Source organism: Aedes aegypti, chromosome 2, assembly GCF_002204515.2.
Source record: "Aedes aegypti strain LVP_AGWG chromosome 2, AaegL5.0 Primary Assembly, whole genome shotgun sequence".
Taxonomy (NCBI): Eukaryota; Metazoa; Arthropoda; class Insecta; order Diptera; family Culicidae; genus Aedes; species Aedes aegypti.
In genome coordinates, this window is record NC_035108.1 from 240,679,547 (window position 1) to 240,703,016 (window position 23,470).

The 23,470-nt window shown below is 42.8% G+C and overlaps 2 protein-coding genes across 2 annotated transcripts in view; one reads left to right on the top strand and one right to left on the bottom strand.

The window, feature by feature from the left end:
* Positions 1 to 11,758, bottom strand: part of LOC5571140 (RING finger protein 10) — a 34,636-nt gene extending 22,878 nt beyond the window's left edge. Inside the window, exon 1 of the mRNA XM_001653400.2 lies at positions 11,156 to 11,758. Coding sequence (XP_001653450.2) covers positions 11,156 to 11,228 — 73 coding nt within the window. The 5' untranslated portion in view covers positions 11,229 to 11,758. The remainder of the gene's footprint in view (positions 1 to 11,155) is intronic.
* A 1,634-nt stretch (positions 11,759 to 13,392) lies between these two features.
* On the top strand, positions 13,393 to 15,523 carry LOC5571139 (zinc finger protein 23). Its single transcript, XM_001653401.2, has 2 exons — positions 13,393 to 13,662; positions 13,732 to 15,523. The coding sequence occupies exons 1-2, from the start codon at positions 13,546 to 13,548 to the stop codon at positions 15,313 to 15,315; spliced, it is 1,701 nt and encodes a 566-aa protein (XP_001653451.2). The 5' UTR covers positions 13,393 to 13,545; the 3' UTR covers positions 15,316 to 15,523.
* Positions 15,524 to 23,470: the final 7,947 nt, after the last annotated feature.

The following is a 23,470-nucleotide window of genomic DNA, read 5'->3' on the forward strand; positions in this document are numbered from 1 at the left end:
GGCCGAAACAGAACCGTCCGAGAGTAGAGGTCGCCGAGGAACTTCGAGCAAGTGTGCTGTTCCATTACATTGCGTTGCCCGAAGGTTTGATGGAGAGGATGCAACACATCTCAAGATGGTCGGTGATGGTCCGGACGATAGCAACGATGTTCCGCTTCGTATCCAACTGTCGTCGTCGTATTCAGAAGAAGCCGATTGAAGCATTGCGGAAAGCCGATGGTGGAGGTATCTCGAGCGATGAAGTACCGTTGCGGCAGGAAGAATACCATGCGGCGGAGGTCCTCTTGTGGAAGGCGGTGCAAGCAGACGAGTTCGCCGATGAAGTGAGGACAATGCTGAAGAACAAAGAGTTGCCGTTATCGGAAGCGATACCTCTCGAACGGTCAAGTTCGTTGTTTCGCCTGGCACCGTTTCTGGATGAAGACGGAGTCGTTCGGATGGAAGGTCGAACCGGAGCAGCGGAGTATGCAGCGTTCGATGCAAGATTCCCGATCGTTTTGTCGAAGGACCACGTAGTGACGAAGAGACTGTTGGAGCATTACCACCGGCAGTTTGGCCATAGCAGCAGAGAAACCGTGGTGAATGAAATCCGGCAGCGGTTTTACATCCCGACGTTAAGAGTGCAGGTCGACAAGGTGATACGTGGATGCATGTGGTGCAAGATTCAGAAGGCGAAGCCAACTGTGCCGAGAATGGCACCATTACCAGGACAGCGTTTAGCGGCGAAGGTAGATCCGTTCTCCTACGTCGGTATCGACTACTTCGGCCCACTAGATGTCTCCATTGGACGAAGGAAGGAGAAAAGATGGGTGGCACTCTTCACTTGCATGACAGTGCGGGCAGTGCATCTGGAGGTGGCGTATAGCCTGACGACGGAGTCGTGCAAAATGGCGATCAGGAGGTTCGTGAAGCGACGTGGCAGTCCAACCGAGATTTTTTCGGATAACGGCACTAACTTCGTGGGTGCAAACCGAGACCTAGTTCGAGAGATAAACGCGGGATGTGCAGATACCTTCACCAGTTCGAAGACCCGTTGGACGTTTAACCCACCGTCAGCACCACATATGGGTGGTGCGTGGGAGAGAATGGTGCGCTCGGTGAAAGAGGCGTTGAAGGCGTTCACCGACGGACGGAAGCTGACGGATGAAATCCTGCAGACGGTGTTGGTAGAAGCAGAATACCTGGTGAACTCGCGCCCATTGACGTACGTGTCCACCAACGTGAAAGAGGACCAGGAAGCGCTAACTCCGAACCACTTTCTGCGTGGCTGTTCGACTTTGGAGTGTCTGCCGTCAAGAGATCCCGTAGATTTGGCCGATACATTGCGGAGCAGTTACAATCGAGCACAGTTTCTGACGGATGGTTTCTGGGACCGTTGGCAAAAGGAGTACTTGCCGACGCTGAACAAGAGGACGAAATGGTTCGTCGACCGACGACAAGTGGCGGTCGGAGACTTGGTGTTTGTTGCTGAAGGTGACAAGCGAAGTAGTTGGGAGCGAGGCATTGTGAAGGAAGTGTTCACCGGAAAGGACGGGCGGATTCGTTCGGCGAACGTGCAGACGAGCAGAGGTGTGAAAACTAGGCCGGTAGCAAAGCTTGCCGTTCTGGAGATCGACTCGGAGGAGTAATCCCTGTTCCGCACCCGAGAAGCAGCCACAGGGTTTACGGGTGGGGGGATGTTGCGGCCCACTGTTCACAATTGCAACGCCGCGGCCCACTGTTGCGAAAGAGCACAACCGTGAACGTGTTCTGTTTTGTTGTTGTTGTGCAGCATAAATGTTGATTAACGGAGAGTGCAAAAGGAGGGAGAAAACAGCCATCGCAGCTGATCGGTGATCAATTAGAAAGGCAACTGCGGTGGAAGATGGTGTTTTCTCCATCAAGAATTAGTGTTTGCCAGTGAAGTTTCCTGTAATTTGTTTGTTCTATTGTGATCGTTTAACATAGAATATCGTCGAGCTGTAGCCAAGTAGTGACGTTAGTTATTCGTCACCGTTGTTTACCGTAAGATTACGTTTGTTCAATGTGTGTCGTATGTGCTAATGTTGATTATTGTAAATAGGATTACCCTGCACACCCGGAGGTAGAGTAAGAGGAGCAATTGTGGCCGAAGGGAAAAAACTAGATTGTAAGTCGTTTGTATTTAATTGTTTGTAATAAGGTTTAACGTAAATGTTGTAAATATATTTCTAGTTGAGTTTGTTGCGAGCCGACATACTGTGAGATCGTTTTTACCCGCATCCGAAGGGTGCGAACAATAGGAAGGGTTGAGGTAGGGTATATGAGATTGGAGAAGACTTGACACAGTAATGCGATTAATGCTGCAAAATGTAAATGTGCTGAGAGGAATTTAATTTAAGTTTTGAAGTTTGGTTAGATTTATTAAAATTTCAAACAATTGTACAAGTAAGAAAGAATGAGCTGATCGCTTTATATAAATTTAATAAACAACAAAGTAATAACAATATGAGAGTGATGCTAAGAACTGCTGATGGCACGATGCGACGCTTTAGGGTGATTATAGAACGAAGCCACACCTCAAATTTTCAAGAGCACAAGACTTGAGAACCAAACAGCGCTTCGCGTTATAAATCTATCCCATTGGTCACCACCAGCAAGCAAGCATGTTGATTGGGTTTCAACGCGATCTGTTGTCAGATACTCTCGTCTTGTGCACTTGAAAATTCAAAGTTTGGCTTCGTTTTATAATCACCTTAGGAGCTTTTGATAATGATTGAACATTACTATAAAGAACGCAATTCAATCGATGGTGACAACTTTACAAACTTTATCTGTTTTTATCATGTACAGATATAAAATTATAATTCAGTTCACTGATTGGCGGTGCTGATTTATATAAACATAGTTGATATTATTAAAATGAAATGTGTTACTTACTCATGATGTTCATACTTCCCTGACCAGAATTATTCTGTTTTGAGCATCCTTTTCGAAGCTATTCTATCCAGTTATCCATTGACTGCTTACAATTCTGAAATTATGCTTATTGTGCATGCTCATGCATTATATTAGTAATGATCATAATCATGCAACAGATAAGAAGGGGAGAAAGAGAGAATATAGGAACAGTGATTAGTAATGAATAATTATGTAGTTTTGTTAGAATAATAAACAATTAATCAGCACTAATGAATAGCTTAAAAAATGACATTACAGCATAGCTGAGCCTTTCGGATCATAAGACCGATGTATAAAAATAATTTGTTTCGAAATTGTCCGCGTAGTTTTCTAGTGCCCTTATTAGATCAGAATCAGTCATAGACATACATACCGAATGCTCGCCATGACCCTATGACCAACATTTGTATATGTATAGCCTTAGCTGATGTGGCTTTTCTAATAGGTAGTTCTTTCACTCATTGATTGTCTTCAAAACCTTGTCAAGTATAGAAAATTGATTTTATTTCATTTATTACTACATTGAAGCTACATTGTACTTATTGAGTATTAGGTATTATTTTATGTTTTTATCACTATTGATATTATCAAGGCCAGAATTCCCAGTGAGTGAAGAATTTTATAGTACTAGAACACCATAGAAGATCGCTAAACATTACCTAATCATGGAACGGCTTTTTGCTCTATTATTTTAAGTAGATGCTATTGATCTCCCTTTGCTCCTATCCGCAACCCGGTACACGCGCCCTGTTGGTTTTCGAAAACCTCGTAGAAGATTATAAACCGTCAATGACATTCCCAATTACTACCCCACATTGCACATTCAAGGGTCTGACACTGTGCTCTTAACCCACCCTCAGTTTGCAATCTTCTCGCCAGTTTGAAATTATATTTTCCCGAAGTGAAAGTAATTTTGATGAGTGATAGCCGTACTATGCAGTAGTTTAACCAGAATCTTTAGGTCAGAAGACAAAATCTAAATTTTGTAATAAAAAGGTTGCCATTGCTTTGAAATTCACCCAACATCTAATCAAAGCTACTAACAACAGCGATCAATTATCAAAACTCATCGCTCCCTGGAAAATATAATCCCAAGCCCAGGGTATTTATTGCTCCATTACGTTCATATATCCTTAAAGAAAAAAGTCACTTTCTTTGTCTGTTCAACAATTTCTCGAACCTAGCAAGTGAATCTCAATGATCGATCTCAGCGTCTTACTTTCCATAGTCATTTTTATAGTGAATATTTAAGAGTAAAGTTACTTTAGGCTTCTATAACAGTCTCCTACAAGATTCACTTTTTTTAAGGGGGGTCTGTAGCCTTGAGGTTACGCTATCGCTTCATAAGCGGAAGGTCATGGGTTCGATTCCCAGCCCCTCCACAAAAAACCCGTCCAGCCACCAGAAGACGCCTCACGGAGGACCGTGCTTTGGGGAGCACATCCATCCTCCGTCAGTATCAGATGGTGACTGAGACAAACTGATCCTCTTCGCAGGCAGCTAGCCTCAATGAGCTACAGTACAGGTGGAGCAGCCCATGATTTGCATATGTATTGGTAACCAAAAAAGTGGTGACGTCACTATTTGCTTGCAAGTACGAGTAGATATGAGATATTTGAAACAAATTAAAAGTAAAACAAAAATTTGTGATGAGTACCATGCAATTTGATTCGAACTAGATGATTTTTGATTATTGTAGTTATCGTTGGACTATTTCTACACAGTAGACATAAAAATAATCAAAATAATAATATATTATATTAATCGAGGTTTGCCTAGTCCGAAATAGAGTATTCCATCTGCATGAATAATTATTGTATAGTTTTTGATGACGCCCTGAAACTATTATAAACCATGTGTGTAGCTTGTTGTTTTTGAACAGATGAATAGATTAACACGTTATTAAACAACACTGTGGTGAAACAATGCTCAGAAACAATAAGCTACATTCTTGGTTGGCATTGGTTTTTTTATCTTAATTATGCGAGAATATTCCTTTGAATATTTGTTAAAACGTTTTTGATCGCAAATCAAATTCCGGTTCAGTTTATGAATTTGTGAGGATTCAATCTTTAGAGTTCTATGTGCCCATTACCCATTAAGGCATAACTGTCCCATATGGAAAAAGAAGGCATTGAAAAAATATCGCGTAAAGTTTAAAGTTTGCTTTCTCATACAATTGTTTATTATTTTATAGTACACGTAACTACACAGATTACTTATTTTGCTTCTAATATTCAGCAAAAAATAAAAAGTTGAATAAAATTAACGTTTTGCAGTTGCTATTTGGGTTAAAAGTTCATATAGAGAGTGTGATGCCTTTATTTTTCAATATGGGACTGCATTAGCTTCATATTTTTCTACAACATGTGGGTTCGATTCCCGCTTCATGCCAAAAAATGTTTCGTGAGGAATGTTACTCGACTCTGCCACTGGGCTTGCATAGTCCGTTATCGTCTAGTGTGAGGCTTCCTTCAAAGGGCGAACAACTCACTGTAAGCATTAACGTGTAGTGTCATTTTCACAACAGCACCTGTCAACGATTTCCACCTGCGCCACCTGTTCTGTAGCTCATTGGGATGCATTTTCAAATAATTTTATTTTTTGCCTATTATTAATCAAAAATAAACTTTTTTCAATTGGAATCCTTCAATAACATGTAAATGGAGAATAAGCAATAAATTTTCGAGAGCTAGTTTGAACCAGATTTTTTTTATGATAAAATTAATTAGAAAATGCGTCAAGTTTGGACCCGCGTCAAATATGGTACGTTCACGGTAGTACCATATAGTACTTTACTGCATAATACTGCATTATTATTCGAGCAGCAACATGACAAAGTAGGTGGAAATTCGATTTCTGCACGTTAGGTAATCAATAACCTACTATTAAGTAAATTAACGCATTGTAAATTCTGTAGATATTCAGAATGGAATGTATAGTCCACGAGGTATACAAAATAAATAAAGAAATAATAATTAGTGTTATAAAAAGCAATGTAGTTTATACTACTGAAAGAAGAAATTCTTAATATATCATATCAATATTCATAAGGCTGTTCTATGAAATAAGCAAGACACCACATTGCACAGTGGTCCAGATAGCAAATTTATGCGGACATGAACTTTTCGACGTCATTTTGTGGTTTTAGAGTATAGGTTGCTTCTCAGAAGTGTCTTGAAATTAGTTGTACTACAATTCGTACGAAAGGGATTTTTTTTCTGCACTAATCGCAATAGTGTCCTATACGCCAACTTTTTATGTTAATAGATAGCAAGTAGGTATATTCAGCAAAGTTGTAGCATATTTTAATACAAAAAACTTTGTAGAACAAACTTTTTCTCTATCTCTTATACTTTCTGAGATAATTGAATTTTTATATGAAAAAAATGAAGAAAATCTTTTTTTCACTCATAAGTCATTGATTTACAAATTTTAGCAGCCTACTATGTTCTGCAAAGTTTTTGGTGCTATTATATTCTACAACTTTGGTAAATATACCACAGTTGTATTTATTCTGGTTTTCTTATTGTCTTCTTCTTCTTCTTCCTAAGGTAACGTCCCAAAGAAGATTTTAATTTAAAATCTTGCCGTATTAAAAGTCATAAATGGTAATATGTTGCAAGAACAAGGGGAAACAATGGATATTCGTAGTACTTTTGCCTGAGTGTGGATAATAGCGTAGTGCGTTTATCTACATCGCGGTGAAATTCGAGGCCACATTTTTTTTTTGTTTCTGTTCGGGATGAACCACTGCGACCAGTTTTCTTTGATCTTTTGTGGTATACCCGTGTCCTTTGTTTAGTGCATGTCGTTCTACTTCATTATTATTGAGAAATAATGAAGTAGTCGTTTTTTAATACAAATATCATTCTTTACCATTTTGCATAGAGTCTGTTTAGAAAAAGATACCGCCATTTATACCTTTTGGAGAAAACAGTTTGTCACCATTAAACTCTCAAAAGTGCGCCCCTTAATCAGGTTCGGCCACTAACCTGATACTGAAATTGATACTGATTTTGACCATGCATCGGTACTCTAGCGTATCAAATTATTGCTTCTACTTATAAGGTTCAAAGTCGTTTTTTGAAACTGTGAACAGGTTTCATCCCATGAAACATTTAGATTCCTTGAAAAAAAAGCTTTTTTTAGAAGTTAAGAGGTCTGCTACTCCACTGATTCGGAATCGTTTTCCTCCTAGATATCGAAAGATAAACTCTTGAACTCGGAAAGAAATTGTCTCATGAGTTGAAACCAACCTCAGATGCTGATTGAGCCATTTTTTCACTTCGACCTCCTCATTATCTAGGACAAATAGGTGGGTCTTAGTGGCTTGTTACTCTCTTATACTCTTCCAACCGTAACTTTTAAGTATTCACAAGAACAGATACAACAAGAGTACAATATGGTAGATCTTACCCCGTAACGCACCTCGAAAAGGTGATCTACCCGCGTTGAGGCCACATACGTACATAATAAGCGGTTTCTTGACCACCGCTTAGGCCGTAAACCTGGTTTAATCGTAGACTCAGGCAAATGGACTATCGATAATCATAGGAACCCCTTATGAAAATTCGCCACAAGGAATCGGGTTGGAATTCATAAATTTGCCTTATGAAACCAAAATTTGAAAACAAAAATAGTTTTCGCGGCAACCTGGAATCGAACCAAGGACCTTGCGATCGATAGGCTCGTGCGTACACCCCGCGCCTATCGACGCCTTGGTGTGGAGTGATGCTAAAACGATACATAAAGCGTTCGTATTGCGATAATCGTTCCATCTTTCATAAGGCAAAATGTATGAATTTCGATGGTCCAGTTTGCTGCGTGTATGGTTTACGGCTTAAGCGAAGGTGAAGAAATCGGCCCTAAGGCATTTAAATTGATCCAATGCAACTTCGAAACTCTTCGACAACTGCAAGCACTGATATCTAGCGTTGAATAACGATATCTGCCTTTCAAAAATGATCTTCAGTGTAGAAACCGTCTGTTCAAAGCTTTGATTCTTAGGTTTATTTTGGAGAAATATAGCTGATATACCATCAGTGCACCAGATTCCGCTCATTTAAGGGAGGTTATGTGTTCAAATGTTTATTACAAAATAACTATTGTGTCGGTCAATACTATTTTTATGTCACAATGTAGCTCCAAGTATAGGTAATCAGCGGCAAAATAAAAATAATTTGGAAAACCTTCATAAAAAATATTTAATTCCATTTGTTACTGCATCTAAGTGCTCCTATTTCCGCTCACAGCTAACAGATTTCATGACGAACTTACTAAAAAAATCATTATTTCGAATTTCGTTATTTTTCTTGATATTTTTTATGGTCAAACCATAGCTACTACTGCAATGAAGAAGGCTGTATGCTAAAATCGACATTGCTTTAAAATTTTGTTTTTTTTTTTTTTTTTTTGTTTAATCGTGAGCGGTTATTGGAACAAACAAAAATACCTAATGACTCAATAACCGCTCACGAGGTCTTGTGTTTTCAATATAAAGAATTATTTTATCAAATGAATATAACGTCAGACGACTTCATTTGGAAGTTGTTAATATTGCTAGAATATATCCGTGTGAAAAATGTTGGTTTTTGACATGAAAAATCAATTTTTACACTAGTGAGCGGAAATAGGGGCATGTATCTGCTCATGCTGGAGCACTGATGGTACTTTTGATGAGCCACCGTGCTAATATTCCGAAGCAAGAGTTTAACTTTCGCTGCATCTACCAAATTCTTCGCGTCTTCAATGAATAAATCCTCGTATCTTGAGAACCACGCTGCAAATGTTACGCCGTTCTCTGGATCGTACGTGAACTCCGTAATACCGCTGGACAGAAACTCGATTAGAAATTCCTGGTTATGATTCCTCTGCGTTGAAACGACTGCTTGTTGGCTTGATGAACTTGCATGATCTTGATCCGCAGAATACTGGTTCTGCATAAGTTGATCGAGAATTTTTTGTTGGTTTTGTAAAATGTCCAATAGCGATTTTTGAGATTCTGGATTCATTATGAAAATTCCGTAGTCCTCGTCGCCAAAAACTGTTTTATACGTCTACACTGGATTAAGGCGAAAATTAGAATGTTTCATTTAATCTCCTAGGATACAAGGTTTGCTATGAAAAATCTATATAAATAAAAATGGAATAGTGTTTGTATGTCACGAAATAACTTGGGAACGAGTCAATGGATTTACCTGATTCTTTCACAGTTAGATTCTTGAAGTGTTCCGACGTGTTTTTATGTTAAAAAAAAACTCTAAATGTACACCGAGAAAGTCGAAAAAATGAGAGTGAATATAACTGTTATTTTGTATGGGACGTCACATGGAGTTTTTCAACAGCCTACTTGATGGCAAGACGAAGTTTGCCGGGACCACTAGTTGATAATAAATTATGGCTTGCTAACAATTGTATTCGATGTAATTGTTGTATGTAACTCATTAGTACTATACCAGGGAGGGAGCTTCAGAATTATTTTCATTTAATTTGGAATCCATTGCAGAGGTTTCTTCCTGGTATTACAACAGCTGGTCCATATTGGTACAGCATACAACATGGCTGGCCTTTGTTTAAAGGTCTAAAGCATATTCTCAAAACAAAGTTTTGATTTTCTGTTAATAAGTGAATACATACATTTTATATATTTGTTACATTTGGCTTGAATGCTCTCAATGTGATTTTTGAAAGCAAATTTTTATCTAGCATGAGCTCTAAGTACTTAACTTCATCTGACCAATTTATTGGAACACCTCTCAACGTAACAACATGTCTATTTGAAGGTTGGTTTATGTAGGAATATTATTAGTTGAGTTTTGGAAGCAACAGGAGAAATCTTCCATTTTTGCAAGTATGAAGAAAAACTATCCAAACTTTTTTTTTGCAATCTACTACAGATGACACGCAGGCTTCGTCTTTTGGCAAAGAGGCCTGTGTCATCCGCAAACAAAGATTTTTGGCATCTCTGAGATAACTCAGGTAAGTCAGATGTGAAAATATTGTATAATATTGGTCTCAAAATGCTGCCTTGAGGAACACCAGCTCTTACAGGAAGTATTTCAGTTTTGGAGTTCTGATGATTAGCTTGAAGTGTACGATTCGATAGATAACATTGGATTATTACAACAATGTACAGATAACTCTCGCTTACTCGATATTCCGTATCTCGATATCGAGTTAGAGAACCGTAGTAAAAGTTGGTTTTCATGGCTAACTCGATGGTCCCTTGGATCGCAGTTGCACTGGTTTTGTGTTTTGTAACTCGATACCTCCCTAACTCGATGGTCCCTTCAATATCGAGTTAGGGAGAGTTGACTGTATGTTGGAAAATTAGAGATTTTCAATTTTACAATAAAGCCTTCATGACAAACACTGTCGAATGCTTTTTCTATGTCTAGAAGAGCAAGACCAGTAGAATAGCCTTCAGATTTGTTGGAACGAATCATATTTGTTACACGTAAAAGTTGGTGAGCGGTCGAATGTCCCTGTCGGAATCCGAACTGTCCATTGTTAAGCACAAAGATTGATATAACCATTCTCAAACGTTTTTATTTGCCTTATGCAATGGATCTAAAATTACATACAGTCATCTCTCCCTTACACGATATTGAAGGGACCATCGAGTTAGAGAGGTATCGAGTTACAGAACACAAAACCAATGCAACTGCGATCCAAGGGACCATCGAGTTAGCCATGAAAACCAACTTTTACTATGGTTAACTAACTAACTAACTCGATATCGAGTAAGAGAGAGTTAACTGTATGTATAATGCTGCAACTGTGCTCAAAAAATTAGTACAAGTCGAACTCGACAATAATTATTGTGTGTTATTCTATGCAGTGAATTTATAAACTCGCAATAAATGAGCCGTAAGGACAGATTGCTTTGGAGCTTACATATTCGATCGAAGTAAACTTCAATCTTCTGAATCTGAATTCTATCTGTTACAAAATAGTGTTCAGACGAGGCATTAAGGCTCTCACCTTTGTACAAGATCAAAATCGGCATACTACCTTCATTATTACTGGCATTTGTCTTTATTGAGGAGTACTTGAAAAGAAAGACAAGTTGTTCTTACGAACGTTAAAGCAAAATAATTTCCCAATTCAATCTACAGATAAGACTGTTTGCCAAAATTTGCAAAATATAACCTTATTTCAGACAGGTGCTTGCGAAAAAAATACTACGCAATTGACAAGATTCGTGTTTATATGTTTAATTCCCAGAACTCACCTTGATTTTTCTTCGAATCAGAAATCTGCCCCTTGGACAGGGACTGATTCGCAAAGCGATGATTTTTCTCCATTGGCGGAGCTGTTGACGATGCTGCTTAAAACTAGGTCAAATGAGGAAACAATAGAAGAGCAGAGGTAGGAGGCGGAGTCCGACTGGCAATCGATGGCCAGTTCCGGCTCGGACCTAAGATTAGGACGACGGAGCACTTTTCCTCCACAGTTCGGAGCAATTAAGCTGCTGCTGACGAGTGACACTTTGCGTGTAGACGACATCTTTTTAGTTGGCCATGATTGTACACTTTCGACGAGAAAAGAGAAAATCTTCCAATGTGATTTTCTTCCTGCTGATTTTCGGTGGAGGGGAGCGCTGGAAAATTGAGTAACACACGGACACAGAACGGCGGGTTCGCGGTTTAGCTTTTTTTCACTTTTGGCCACTATGGAACCTCTGGGGCGCGGGACAGATGGGCCTACAGGAAGAAAAACTCCCGTATCTGATGGAACGGCACTCGCGAAAAACACTTGCAGAAACTTTTCCGGATCAACTTTTGCACGCAGACCGTCGCGTTGCAAATGGCGACGAGAACGAATGACGTTATCCTTCGATCAGCGGTTGCTTGATGACTGTGATACAGGGTGGCCAGATTGTTCTTTCTTGCGCAAATCGAGATTTGAGGAACAAAAATTATTGTGCGCACAACCGTAAAAAAAGAGTACTGGAAATGGCAGGCCGTTAGGTATAAAACAGGGTGGGTGTACGGCTGTCAACTACAAACAAAGCTCGCCTAACAATCATCTCTCACGCGGGCCGTCCCAAACAGCATCATTTCTCACGCGGGCCGGCCAAACAGCACAGGTCGAAAACGCGGGCCATGCCAGGCAGCAAATGCTGATGCTTTTCAACACTCAAACAGCGGGATGTCTAGCAGCGTTCTGACCCACACGAACACACCCACAAAACATGAACGGTAGGCGCACCTCGTTGCGTATACCCCCCCCCCCCCCTGGTATAAAACGAGTACGCCAATAAAGTGCGGTGCGCGTGTTGTAAACGTAAACCTGATAAAATACAAAAGTATTGTAGTCCGAAATATCCGTAATCCGAATCTCACAATAACGACATCGCAAGAGACCGTCGTAAAAGAGAAAAGTCGCTATAGAGAACAACTATAACAATGAGCCTATCCATGCCATAAAACGTTTGACTTTTACTATGCGCCCTGTTTTCAAGTTTCCTGTGAGAGAGAGTGAGACAGCACCAACACACGGTGCACATTAAAAGTCAAAAGAACAAAGGAATTTATGGCACGTACAGAGGCTCATAGTATATATATACTTTTATATATATAAAATAAATATATAAAATATTTTTCAAGGGACCGGAAAATGTCGCTATACACGGAGAAATCAGATTACCCAAAAAATAAGTTCTTTTCACTCAAATTTGGGTAAACTGTATTCAGTTTTTACCCACGGTTCGGTTGTTTTGCCTCTCTCGCAACAGCAATGTTGTCAAAAACAGAGAGAGATGCACCGACCCATCGTCGAAGTTCAATGGAATATGCCAAATGTGGGTTCTTTCGAGTTCACCCAACGTTAAGTTATTTTTACCCATCACGAAGACTTCGAAAGCTAACGCTGGGTAGATTTTTATTTGCACTTAAAGTTGTTTGTTTTGCCGTTGTCAAATGAAAACAACCTAATGATAGGTATATGTCAGTTTACCCAAATTTGGGTTATCGCACGGAAGAGCCGAATTGCGACAAAAGAAGTCCAATTTGGGTTGATTTGTGGCTTCGTGTAGAGAGCATTTGTTACTATTGTCGTTATAACGAGCTTCGACTGTATATGAAATTATTTAGATATTGTAAATGGTTGTTTGTGGCCAGGTTTACAAAAAGTCTTGGTGGGACGATACACCGTCTGAAAGTTGCTCAAAATTGTCTTACGTAATTAATGAACCACCCCATGTATTCGATTAGAAGATTCAGCCAAGAGTATTGAAAGAAATACGCAATATTTTTCTCAAAATAATTATTTCTATTATAGAAAGAAACTTTTAAATATTTATTTAAATTTAGTTTGATCAATTTGGCATCCCTTGCTAGAGGCCGCAAAATTTGGCAAGTTGCCAAAACGTCACCTACTGGTGCCGGACAAGAAGGTCGAAAACTATTACACCGTGCCCCTCTGGTGTTGCATTTTCGGTATTTTTTTCTACCCGCAATCAAACAGGTACCTGCTTTTGTTTTGTATACTCCTTTTATGTACTTCCCAGTGGGTGGTATATAAGGCGAACATCAACAGAAGCTGTCAACATCGGAGTGTTTACGTTGCTCTTTAATGGCATGAAGGAATTTTTAATAGATTTTTGCAAAAATATAAAAAATGGCAGAGTTTAGCGAACTATGTAGATTATGTGCCGAGTCCGGTCGATTTCTGTTTTCGCTGTTCAATCCTCAGCACAGGTTTGTTAACATCATTATCCGGATAGCGGAAGTTCAGGTAAGCACCATTTGTAATTCTAATGGAAAATGATTTTGGTCAACGCTATAATGGGATTTGTTATTCCAGATTGAAGAGGACGACGGTTTACCCCAATCGGTGTGCAGTACGTGTTTCACGGACCTAGGAAAGCTGGAACGGATTATGCAAAAGTGTAGAGAATCCGACCAGCACTTCCGGGCAAATGTCGAAAGCTTGAAAGAGGACTTGGTGGAATCCGTTGAAATGGTGGAAATAATTGAAGACGATTCGGCTTACGTGGAGTATGTCAGCGAAGATGACACTTCTCAGCCGGTAGAAATAGTCGGTACCCCATCCTGTGTGGACGACCTGATCATCGTGGACCCGATGGCGCAAGTGGCCGAGAGCCAGGAAGCCAATTACACCCAATGCTGTGGATGCGTGCAGAGTTTTACGACCCACGAGGAACTGCTGAGGCACTCGCAGCTTTACCACAAATCGGAACGCGGCATCTGTGGCCCAGTGCCGGACAACTTGATAGAGTGCCGGGTGTGCTACAAAATGTTCTCCGGGATTCTCTATCTGGATTCCATGCATCGGTTGAATGCCTTCAAAGACCGCCTGAGTTCGGTTGGCTTCCCTGAAGAGATGCAGTGCTGCTCGTGCGAAACTATGTGCTTCAGTAGTGAGGAAATGGTTCTCCATTCACAAGAGCATGCCGGGAACCGGACGGAACACGACCCGGCCAAGCCGTTCGAATGTGAAATCTGCTTCAAGCGGTACAACAAGAAACAGACCTTGAACTTCCACCAGAAGTTCGGTTACAGTTACAAGAAGCAAATGACCACCAGAAGCCGAGGCTGTCGCGCCATCAGGAAGCGTACCGAAATTGAAAGCTCCGGGGACAGCCGGAAATGCTGCGGATGTTTGGCGGAGTTCACTTCTGCCGACTCATTGAAACAGCACTCCCAGATGCACCACGAGTTGTATCGTCGTCAATCCGATCCAAGCAATGCTCCATTCGAATGCGAAGTATGTTTCAAACGATTCCCCACTCAAATTAAGCTGGAGCAGCATCGGTTGGTTCCCTACACCCTGATGCACAAGTGTCCCGAATGTGATAAATCCTTCCGCTCCAAATCGGTCCTCACCAAGCACCTGGCGAGTCACGAGCTACCAAAAATCGTTCCCTCACGATCTCCCACAATCTCAGAACCTGCTCAGTGCGAAGAATGCGGCCAATTGCTTCCAAACGCCTACAGACTTCGCGCCCACATGAAATCGTCCCACTCCTCGGAGAAACCCTTCAGCTGCAGTTTATGTTCCCGTCGCTTCAAGTGGAAGCACAGCCTTCAGAACCACCTGCGGGTGCACACCAAGGAGCAGCCCTACGCCTGTACTCACTGCCCGAGGACCTTCGCGCAGCTGGCGGACAAAAGCAGACACGAGCTGACACACAGCCAGAACTATCCATTGCGGTGTTCCATCTGTGGGAAAGGATTCCCCGCCGGGAGGAGGAAACTGCTGGAGAAGCATCACCAACTGCATCAGCGAGGCGAGGAGTATCCGTACACGTGCCAGTTTTGCGACCGAACCTTTACCCGGCTGCCGCAGCGAAATCGGCACCAGGCGAGGCACGTTGCCGAGCGGAACAGAAACATGGCAATGGTGGTGCATGTCGATGCGGTTTAGATACGGCGGGCTTCACAACCGGTGCCACAATGGGTAAAATCGGATCCAAAATCGTAACTGTGAGATGTCGCTGATTTGAAACGTTGTCCGATTTTGCCCCAGTTTACTCTATTTAACTCATTTTCCATATTACATAATTAGATCAATAAATCATACTTATACTGTTGCCCCTTTCTTCAAGGTCTTCCTTGGGAAAGTTCTAAAATAATATCTGCAGTACTTCCTAAAAAAATCTTATGTAAAATCTCCGGAATAATCCTTGGAAATATTCCTGTTGTAGCGCTGGTAGTGACTGAGTGCATTTGAAGTGTGGACTCAGAGAATGAATTAATTTATTTAGTTGACATCTAAACAGATGACACTCAATCAACAATTTCACGCCACAACACTCGATTCATGGCCGCATTCCTACATCCTCGGTTCTGCCCCACGCTCGCTGCGCACCTGATCCGCCCATTTAGCTCGCTTCCCTTCACGCCTTCTTGTACCAACGGGATTGCAGGTGTTGCGACGACTGCATCCATCGAAGCGCCCCTCGAACGCATAGAAACCATCCATGCGAATGAGTGGGGAACTGTCAAATCAAATAAGAATTGAGAAACAGCTTATCATTGTTGATTGATGTGGAAGCAGAATCATTTATTAAGAAGTGAATTATAATCTATATTATTACTATATCCTTATTAAAACTAAATATTTACAGATAGCGCCTTGAATTACAATATATTAAATATAAAAATTTGAATTTGTTTGCCTAGTAAGAGACCAAATGTAAGTAATATGAAATATGCCATTCGACTATCTCTAACTAATAAATTTATAGCTTTGAGCTAATCTCATCGGGAACATTGACGAGTTTTTGCTGAAAAGACCTCCGAAAGGCCAATACGTCTTAACAATCTCAAAGATTTGAGCCATCACCATGCAGAAATCTTTCGTTCGTCAGACGCGATCGAAAACTCGAGCCACCGAAGGAGCGGCTACCAGTCGTTCTCAACCTACCCGTGACGACGGTGCACGACTCAACATTCCAGAGATAGTTGCAACAGTCTTCGAACCTTCGTTGGTTGACATTGAGCACGGCGATGATAATGATTGTGCCGAGTGTAGACGACCCAATAGCGCGGAGTTGTACATGGTACAATGCGGATATTGCAAGCATTGGTACCATTTCTCGTGTGCAAAAGTGGATACAGTTACGGCACGGTCTAGTGAATTCGTTTGTGCGAAATGCAAAGCGTTGGATCCACCACCACCCGCTAGCACGCGAACCGGGCGATCGAGTGGTGCAAGTTCGAAGAGAATGCAGATTGCTCGGGATCTTCAGCGGTTAGAGGAAGAAAGAAATTTGCGGGAACGACTGGAAGATAAAAGGATGCAGAACGAGAAGTTGCTGGTCGAAAAAGCGATGAGAGAAAAATTGGAACGCGAAAAGGAGTACTTGGATCGGAAGCATGAATTGCTTCGCCAGCAAGACGAGGAGGCATTCAGTATGCGGAGTAGCCGTAGCAGTCGAAGTCAAGCAAGCAGTCGACACAAGGTAGAGGCTTGGTTTGACCAACAACAAAGGCTCGATTCGCTCATCCTTCCGTTGAATCAAAAGGATCCTGAACAGGTATCTGCGAATCCACCTGCAGACCCTGTGGGTTCATCAACACCTGTGGACATGAGCAAAATTACTGACGTCGAACTCCAGCAGGCTCCAGCTGGAATCATGGAAGCTGAATCCGTTCCTCGTACAACTGATAGCATTTCCATTGGAGAAAGCCCGGGGACGGAAGATGATTTCCGTCAAGTTCAGCCACAGTATAATATAGAACGACAGCCAAACGTTCCCAGTCTACCGTTGGTGAACTTACAGCCGTTCATTCGTCTTCTGGAGGAAGCGAATCCCACAAGCACGTTCGTCCCAAAACCAATAAATGCGGATCCAAGAATCGTGAAGAGTTATGAGGCCATCATTACCCTACGCAGTATGGCAACGCGAAACAAGCGAGATGCGGAAGCAGCATGCTCGTGAACAGCAATGCCCAGAGGAATTAGAAGAACCCCGTAATCGACACCATCGCGAGCAGGAGTTGGTTGATCTGTTGAAGCGTTCCGAGGAACAGCGGGAGCAGGACAGGTTGCGGATGCAGGAAATTGAGGCTATGCTAACGAGGCAACATGTAATCGAAAAGCAACATCAAAAGGAGAACGACGTTAGGAGAAAGCGAGAAATGGAGTTAATAAATCAACTGAAGCTCATTGAACAACAGTACATGCAGGAAAAGGTGAAGCGTGACGAAGAAAGGCAATCGTTTCTGGCCAAGGAACAGCATCTGACTGAGCAGCTGGATTTTTTGCGTCTACAGAGCAGACAACCATCGACTACGGAACAGCACGGAAAACTGACGGATCCAACTTGCCAACAAGGTTCAACCGTGAGTACTAACCCTCCAGCGGCTCCGGTAAGTAGTTCTCAAATGGAGCATTTCGAAACAAGTCATTTGTACGAGACAAATCCGAATCGACCTACACCGTGTCCAAGTATTGCAAGTCAGTATAGGAGAGTAGGATCCCCCCAGACTCCATATGTAACTCCAAAGTTAGGGCCAAGGCAGCCAGACTTCATTCAAGCCGAACCGGCGCAATTCGATCTCTTCGAGTCCGCCTATCCTCAACCGGTGTTACAAGCCCCTACACCTCATCAGATGGCAGCAAGGCAAGTCATATCGAGAGAGTTGCCGATTTTCTCTGGTGACCCCATCGAATGGCCACTTTTCATTAGCAGCTACAATCATTCTACCGAGGCATGTGGCTACTCCTCTTCAGAAAACCTGCTACGTTTGCAACGATCTCTGAAAGGTGCAGCCAAGGAAGCTGTTAGTAGTTTTCTCCTGCATCCGTCTACAGTGCCACTGATCATTTCCACCCTTCAGACGCTGTACGGGAGACCTGAACAGATAGTGCACAATCTTGTAGCTAAAGTGCGTAGTACGCCCGCTCCGAAAGCAGAAAGACTGGAGACGCTTATCCAGTTTGGTTTGGCTGTGCAAAATTTGTGTGGTCATTTAAAAGCGGTAGGAATGGCAAACCATCTTTCCAACCCTATCCTGCTTCAAGAGCTGGTGGACAAGCTGCCGGCCAATATTAAGTTTAGCTGGGCACTTCACCAAGAGAATCTACCCATGGTTGATTTGGATTCATTCAGTGAATACATGAGGAAGGTTACGAACGCTACCAGTGGAGTTACGAACTTCTGCGTAACAGGAAAACCTACGAAAGACGGAAAGGTCAAGATAAAGGATAAGGCTTTCGTGAATGCTCACGCGACGTATGAACGGAAGGATTCAAAGCCAGCTACCAATCCAGTATCCACTGATCAACGAGAGCAGATCCAAGATTCTAAAGGGAAACGAAGCGAAGGAAGTAAGTACTGTCCAGTATGTAGCGTTGACAACCATACTACTGCGAGCTGCCCAGTCTTCAAGAAGCTTTCAATAGATAATCGGTGGAATTTTGTGAAGGAAAACAGGCTGTGTCGCCGTTGTCTGGTTTCCCATACTCGTTGGCCATGCGAAGGTGAAGTCTGCGGAATAAATAGTTGCCAAAAACGACACCATCGACTGCTACACTATGAACCAGCCAAAAAGCAATGCCAGCAAGCAGTGAACTCAACCGATGCAACTGTGACTATCCATCGTCAGCCCTTTTCTTCAACATTGTTCAAAATCCTACCGGTGACACTGTATGGGAAGAATGGCTCAGTAAACACGTACGCTTTCTTGGATGATGGTTCGTCTGCAACCCTCCTGGAGAAAACCATAGCGAACGAATTGGGTATGAGTGGGAGTGCCCATTCCTTATGCATTCATTGGACCAGCGGAATAAATAAAAAAATTGCGACAATGGAATTGGAAACTTTCAGTATTTCGGAGCCTGGGAGTGAAAAACGCTTCAACCTTTCCGAAGTGTACACTGTTGAGAATCTGGGTTTGCCTGAACAGACGTTGGATTTCGAACAGCTAACGAAAGAGTTCGAACATTTGCGTCATCTTCCCGTCAAAAGCTTCCAAAGGGCCGTTCCTGGATTGCTGATTGGATTGAGCAATTCGCATCTGCTGACCACCGTAAAGATTCGAGAAGGCAAGGAGCAAGAACCAATCGCTTCAAAGACCCGTATAGGATGGGCCGTCTGTGGTCGTGTACGAGGGGTGAAAAGCAATTCCACCACCGTCAGATGCACATATGTACAGATTCGTTCGACCACGACCTGCACGACTACGTCCAGGAGTTTTTCTCTGTGGAAAGCCTTGGAGTAGCCATAGCCCCAAACCTGGAAGGTAGTGAGGAGCAACGAGCACGTCAAATTCTCGAAGAAACAACAGTACGGACAGAGAGCGGTAAATTTGAAACTGGGCTACTGTGGAAGCATGATATAATTGAGTTTCCGGATAGTAGACCAATGGCTGAGCGTCGATTAAGATGCCTGGAGAGACGTCTGGAGAAGAATCCACAGCTATACGATAGCGTGCGGCAACAAATAGCCGATTACGAGTCAAAAGGATATATCCACCCAGTAACCAATGAAGAAATGTCGAAGTTTGACCCGCGACGCACCTGGTACCTTCCGTTAGGCGTGGTACTCAACCCGAACAAGCCCGGGAACATACGAGTCATCTGGGACGCGGCGGCAAAAGTTGGCGGAGTATCTTTGAACACGATGCTTCTAAAAGGACCAGACTTCTTAACACCGCAGCTGTCTGTAACGTTTAAATTCCGTGAGCGGGAAGTGGCGTTTTCCGGCGACATTCAAGAGATGTTCCTTCAAGTCGGAATCCGTAAAGAAGATCGCAGCGCGCTGTTATTTGTCTATCGCAATTCTCCAAGGGAGCCGATGGTGACGATGGCGTCCGACGTTGCTATCTTCGGAGCAACTTGTTCTCCAGCTCAATCACAATTTGTGAAGAACCGGAACGCTACAGAGAACGAGGAAGAATACCCTAGAGCAGCGGCAGCGATCAAAAACAAGCATTACGTCGACGACTATCTTGATAGTGTCGACACTGAAGAGGAAGCCGTTGAGCTAGCATTGGATGTGGCTAAAGTCCACCAAAAAGCTGGTTTCCATATCCGCAACTGGGTTTCAAATCGATCATCAGTCCTCGAAGCAATCGGTGAAGTGAACCCAGTAACAGTGAAAAATCTTTCGATGAACAGTCAGAGCGGTTTCGAGCGGGTTCTTGGGATGTCGTGGCTACCGTGCGAAGATGTGTTCTGTTTCACAATCAACGTACAAGACAACCTGGATGCTGAGATTGCGCCGACCAAGAGGAGAATGCTTGGCTTCGTAATGAAAATCTACGATCCATTGGGGCTAGTTGGCTCGCTAGTTGTACAAGGAAAGATACTACTCCAAGACGTCTGGAGAGCTAAAGTGGATTGGGACGAGCAAATTCCCGAAGTTCTGTTCGCACGATGGAAACAATGGATGCAGATTCTGAAGGAGGTGAACGAAGTCCGCATACCTCGATGCTACTTTCCGGGATACAGTCCAGCCTGTTACGATACCTTGGAGCTCCACATATTCGTGGATGGAAGCGCACAAGCATATTCCTCTGCTGCTTACTTTCGTGTTCGAGATCGTGGCCAGATACGATGTGCGTTAGTTGCCTCTAAAACAAAAGTAGCTCCGCTTCAACTAGTTTCTGTTCCACGATTAGAATTGCAAGCGGCCGTAATTGGTGCACGTTTGCGGAAGTCCATCGAGGATGGTCACTCAATAAAAGTCACACGCACGTACTTCTGGAGTGATTCTAGCACTGTCATTTCGTGGATCAAATCCGACACCCGTCGATATCGGCAGTACGTAGCGTTTCGAGTCAATGAGATTTTAAGCTTATCCAAAGCTGAAGAATGGCGATGGTTAGGAACTAAGAGCAATGTTGCAGATGAAGCCACCAAGTGGGGAAAAGGACCAAACTGCAAGTCTGGAAGTCGCTGGGTACGTGGTCCTGCCTTTCTGCATGGTGAAGAGAATTGTTGGCCGAAGGATAAGTTCGAGATAATCGACGAAACGCAAGAAGAGCTGAGACCAGCGTACGTGTGCAGTCACTTTGTGGCAGAGACAATCATCGACATATCACGATTCTCCAAATACGAACGGCTGCTACGGAGTATGGCGTATGTGCACCGTTTCAGTAATAAGCTTTTGCAACGAATGAAAAGAATGCCGTTCGAAGATACAGGGAGTATAAGTGGTGAGGATTTGCGGAATGCGGAGAGATTTCTCTGGCGATACGCTCAGTCAGATGTTTATCCAGATGAGGTCGCCTTATTGAAGCGCAACAGCCATTTGACACCAAATAAACGACAATCGCTGTGTCGAAGCAGTTCGTTAGCGAATCTTCCACCTGTAATGGATGAACACGGACTGATCCGTGTGGATGGTCGAATCGCTGCTGCAGATTACGTAGAATACGATGCCAAGTTCCCTGTGATACTGCCTAAGGGACACCCGATCACAAGCTTGTTGTTGGACTATTACCACCGAAAGTTTCGCCACGCTAACAATGAAACGATCGTGAACGAAATTCGTCAGAAGTTTTACGTGCCGAAACTAAGAACTCAAGTTCGATCAGTAGCAAAACGTTGCCAGTGGTGCCGTATTTACAAAGTCGTTCCGGAAGTGCCGAAGATGAGTCAACTACCTCGGTTCCGTATTACGCCCTTTGTGAGACCTTTTACGTTTGTAGGCATAGACTACTTCGGGCCTTATCTAGTAAAAGTCGGTCGTTGTGCGGTCAAGCGTTGGGTAGCGATATTCACGTGTCTAACCGTTCGGGCTATACACATGGAGGTAGTGCATTCTCTGTCAACGGATTCGTGCAAGAAGGCAGTTCGACGGTTTATAGCTCGCCGAGGAGCGCCACAAGAAGTGTACACGGATAACGGAACAAACTTCATTGGTGCGAGTAAAGAGCTAAACGACGAACTACGAGAAATCTACAACACCTTGGGCAGCAGTTTTACGAATACGAATACTCAATGGCGGTTCAACCCACCGGCTGCCCCACATATGGGCGGATGTTGGGAGCGGATGGTCCGATCCGTGAAGACTGCTATTGGAACTTTGCCGGAGTCGCGGAAGTTGGACGACGAATCGTTTATCACCCTACTGGCAGAGGCGGAGCACATGGTGAATTCGCGCCCGTTAACCTTTTTGCCACTCGATAGCGAAGAGAAGGAGTCGTTAACTCCAAACCATTTTTTGATGCTTAGCTCTAATGGAGTTCGACAATCGATCAAGATGCCGGTAGATGAAAAAAGCGCTCTGAAAGGCAGTTGGGAGCTAATTCAGAACAAGTTGGATTACTTCTGGACTCGCTGGACCGTCGAGTATTTGCCAATAATATCTCGGCGATCAAAATGGTTCAAGGAGGTTGCACCAATCGAGGTAGGAGCGTTGGTGATGATAGCAGACGGGAAAATCCGGAACCAATGGATACGTGGTCGTGTTACCCGGACATATCCCGGCAAGGATGGAGCAGTACGACTAGCAGACGTAGAGACGCCTACAGGGGTGTTGAAGAGAAGAGCGGTGTGCAAGCTGGCAGTTTTGGATGTCTGCGATCGTCAGGAACCTGCAATGAGCAATGGTGATATAGGCAACGGGCATCATGGAGCAGATCGTCGTGGATATGGTGCCGTCGAACCAGTGTTCACACGACACGAGGGGGAGGATGTTGCGACGACTGCATCCATCGAAGCGCCCCTCGAACGCATAGAAACCATCCATGCGAATGAGTGGGGAACTGTCAAATCAAATAAGAATTGAGAAACAGCTTATCATTGTTGATTGATGTGGAAGCAGAATCATTTATTAAGAAGTGAATTATAATCTATATTATTACTATATCCTTATTAAAACTAAATATTTACAGATAGCGCCTTGAATTACAATATATTAAATATAAAAATTTGAATTTGTTTGCCTAGTAAGAGACCAAATGTAAGTAATATGAAATATGCCATTCGACTATCTCTAACTAATAAATTTATAGCTTTGAGCTAATCTCATCGGGAACATTGACGAGTTTTTGCTGAAAAGACCTCCGAAAGGCCAATACGTCTTAACAGCAGGCGAACACCATCTTTGCAGGGTTGCTATCCG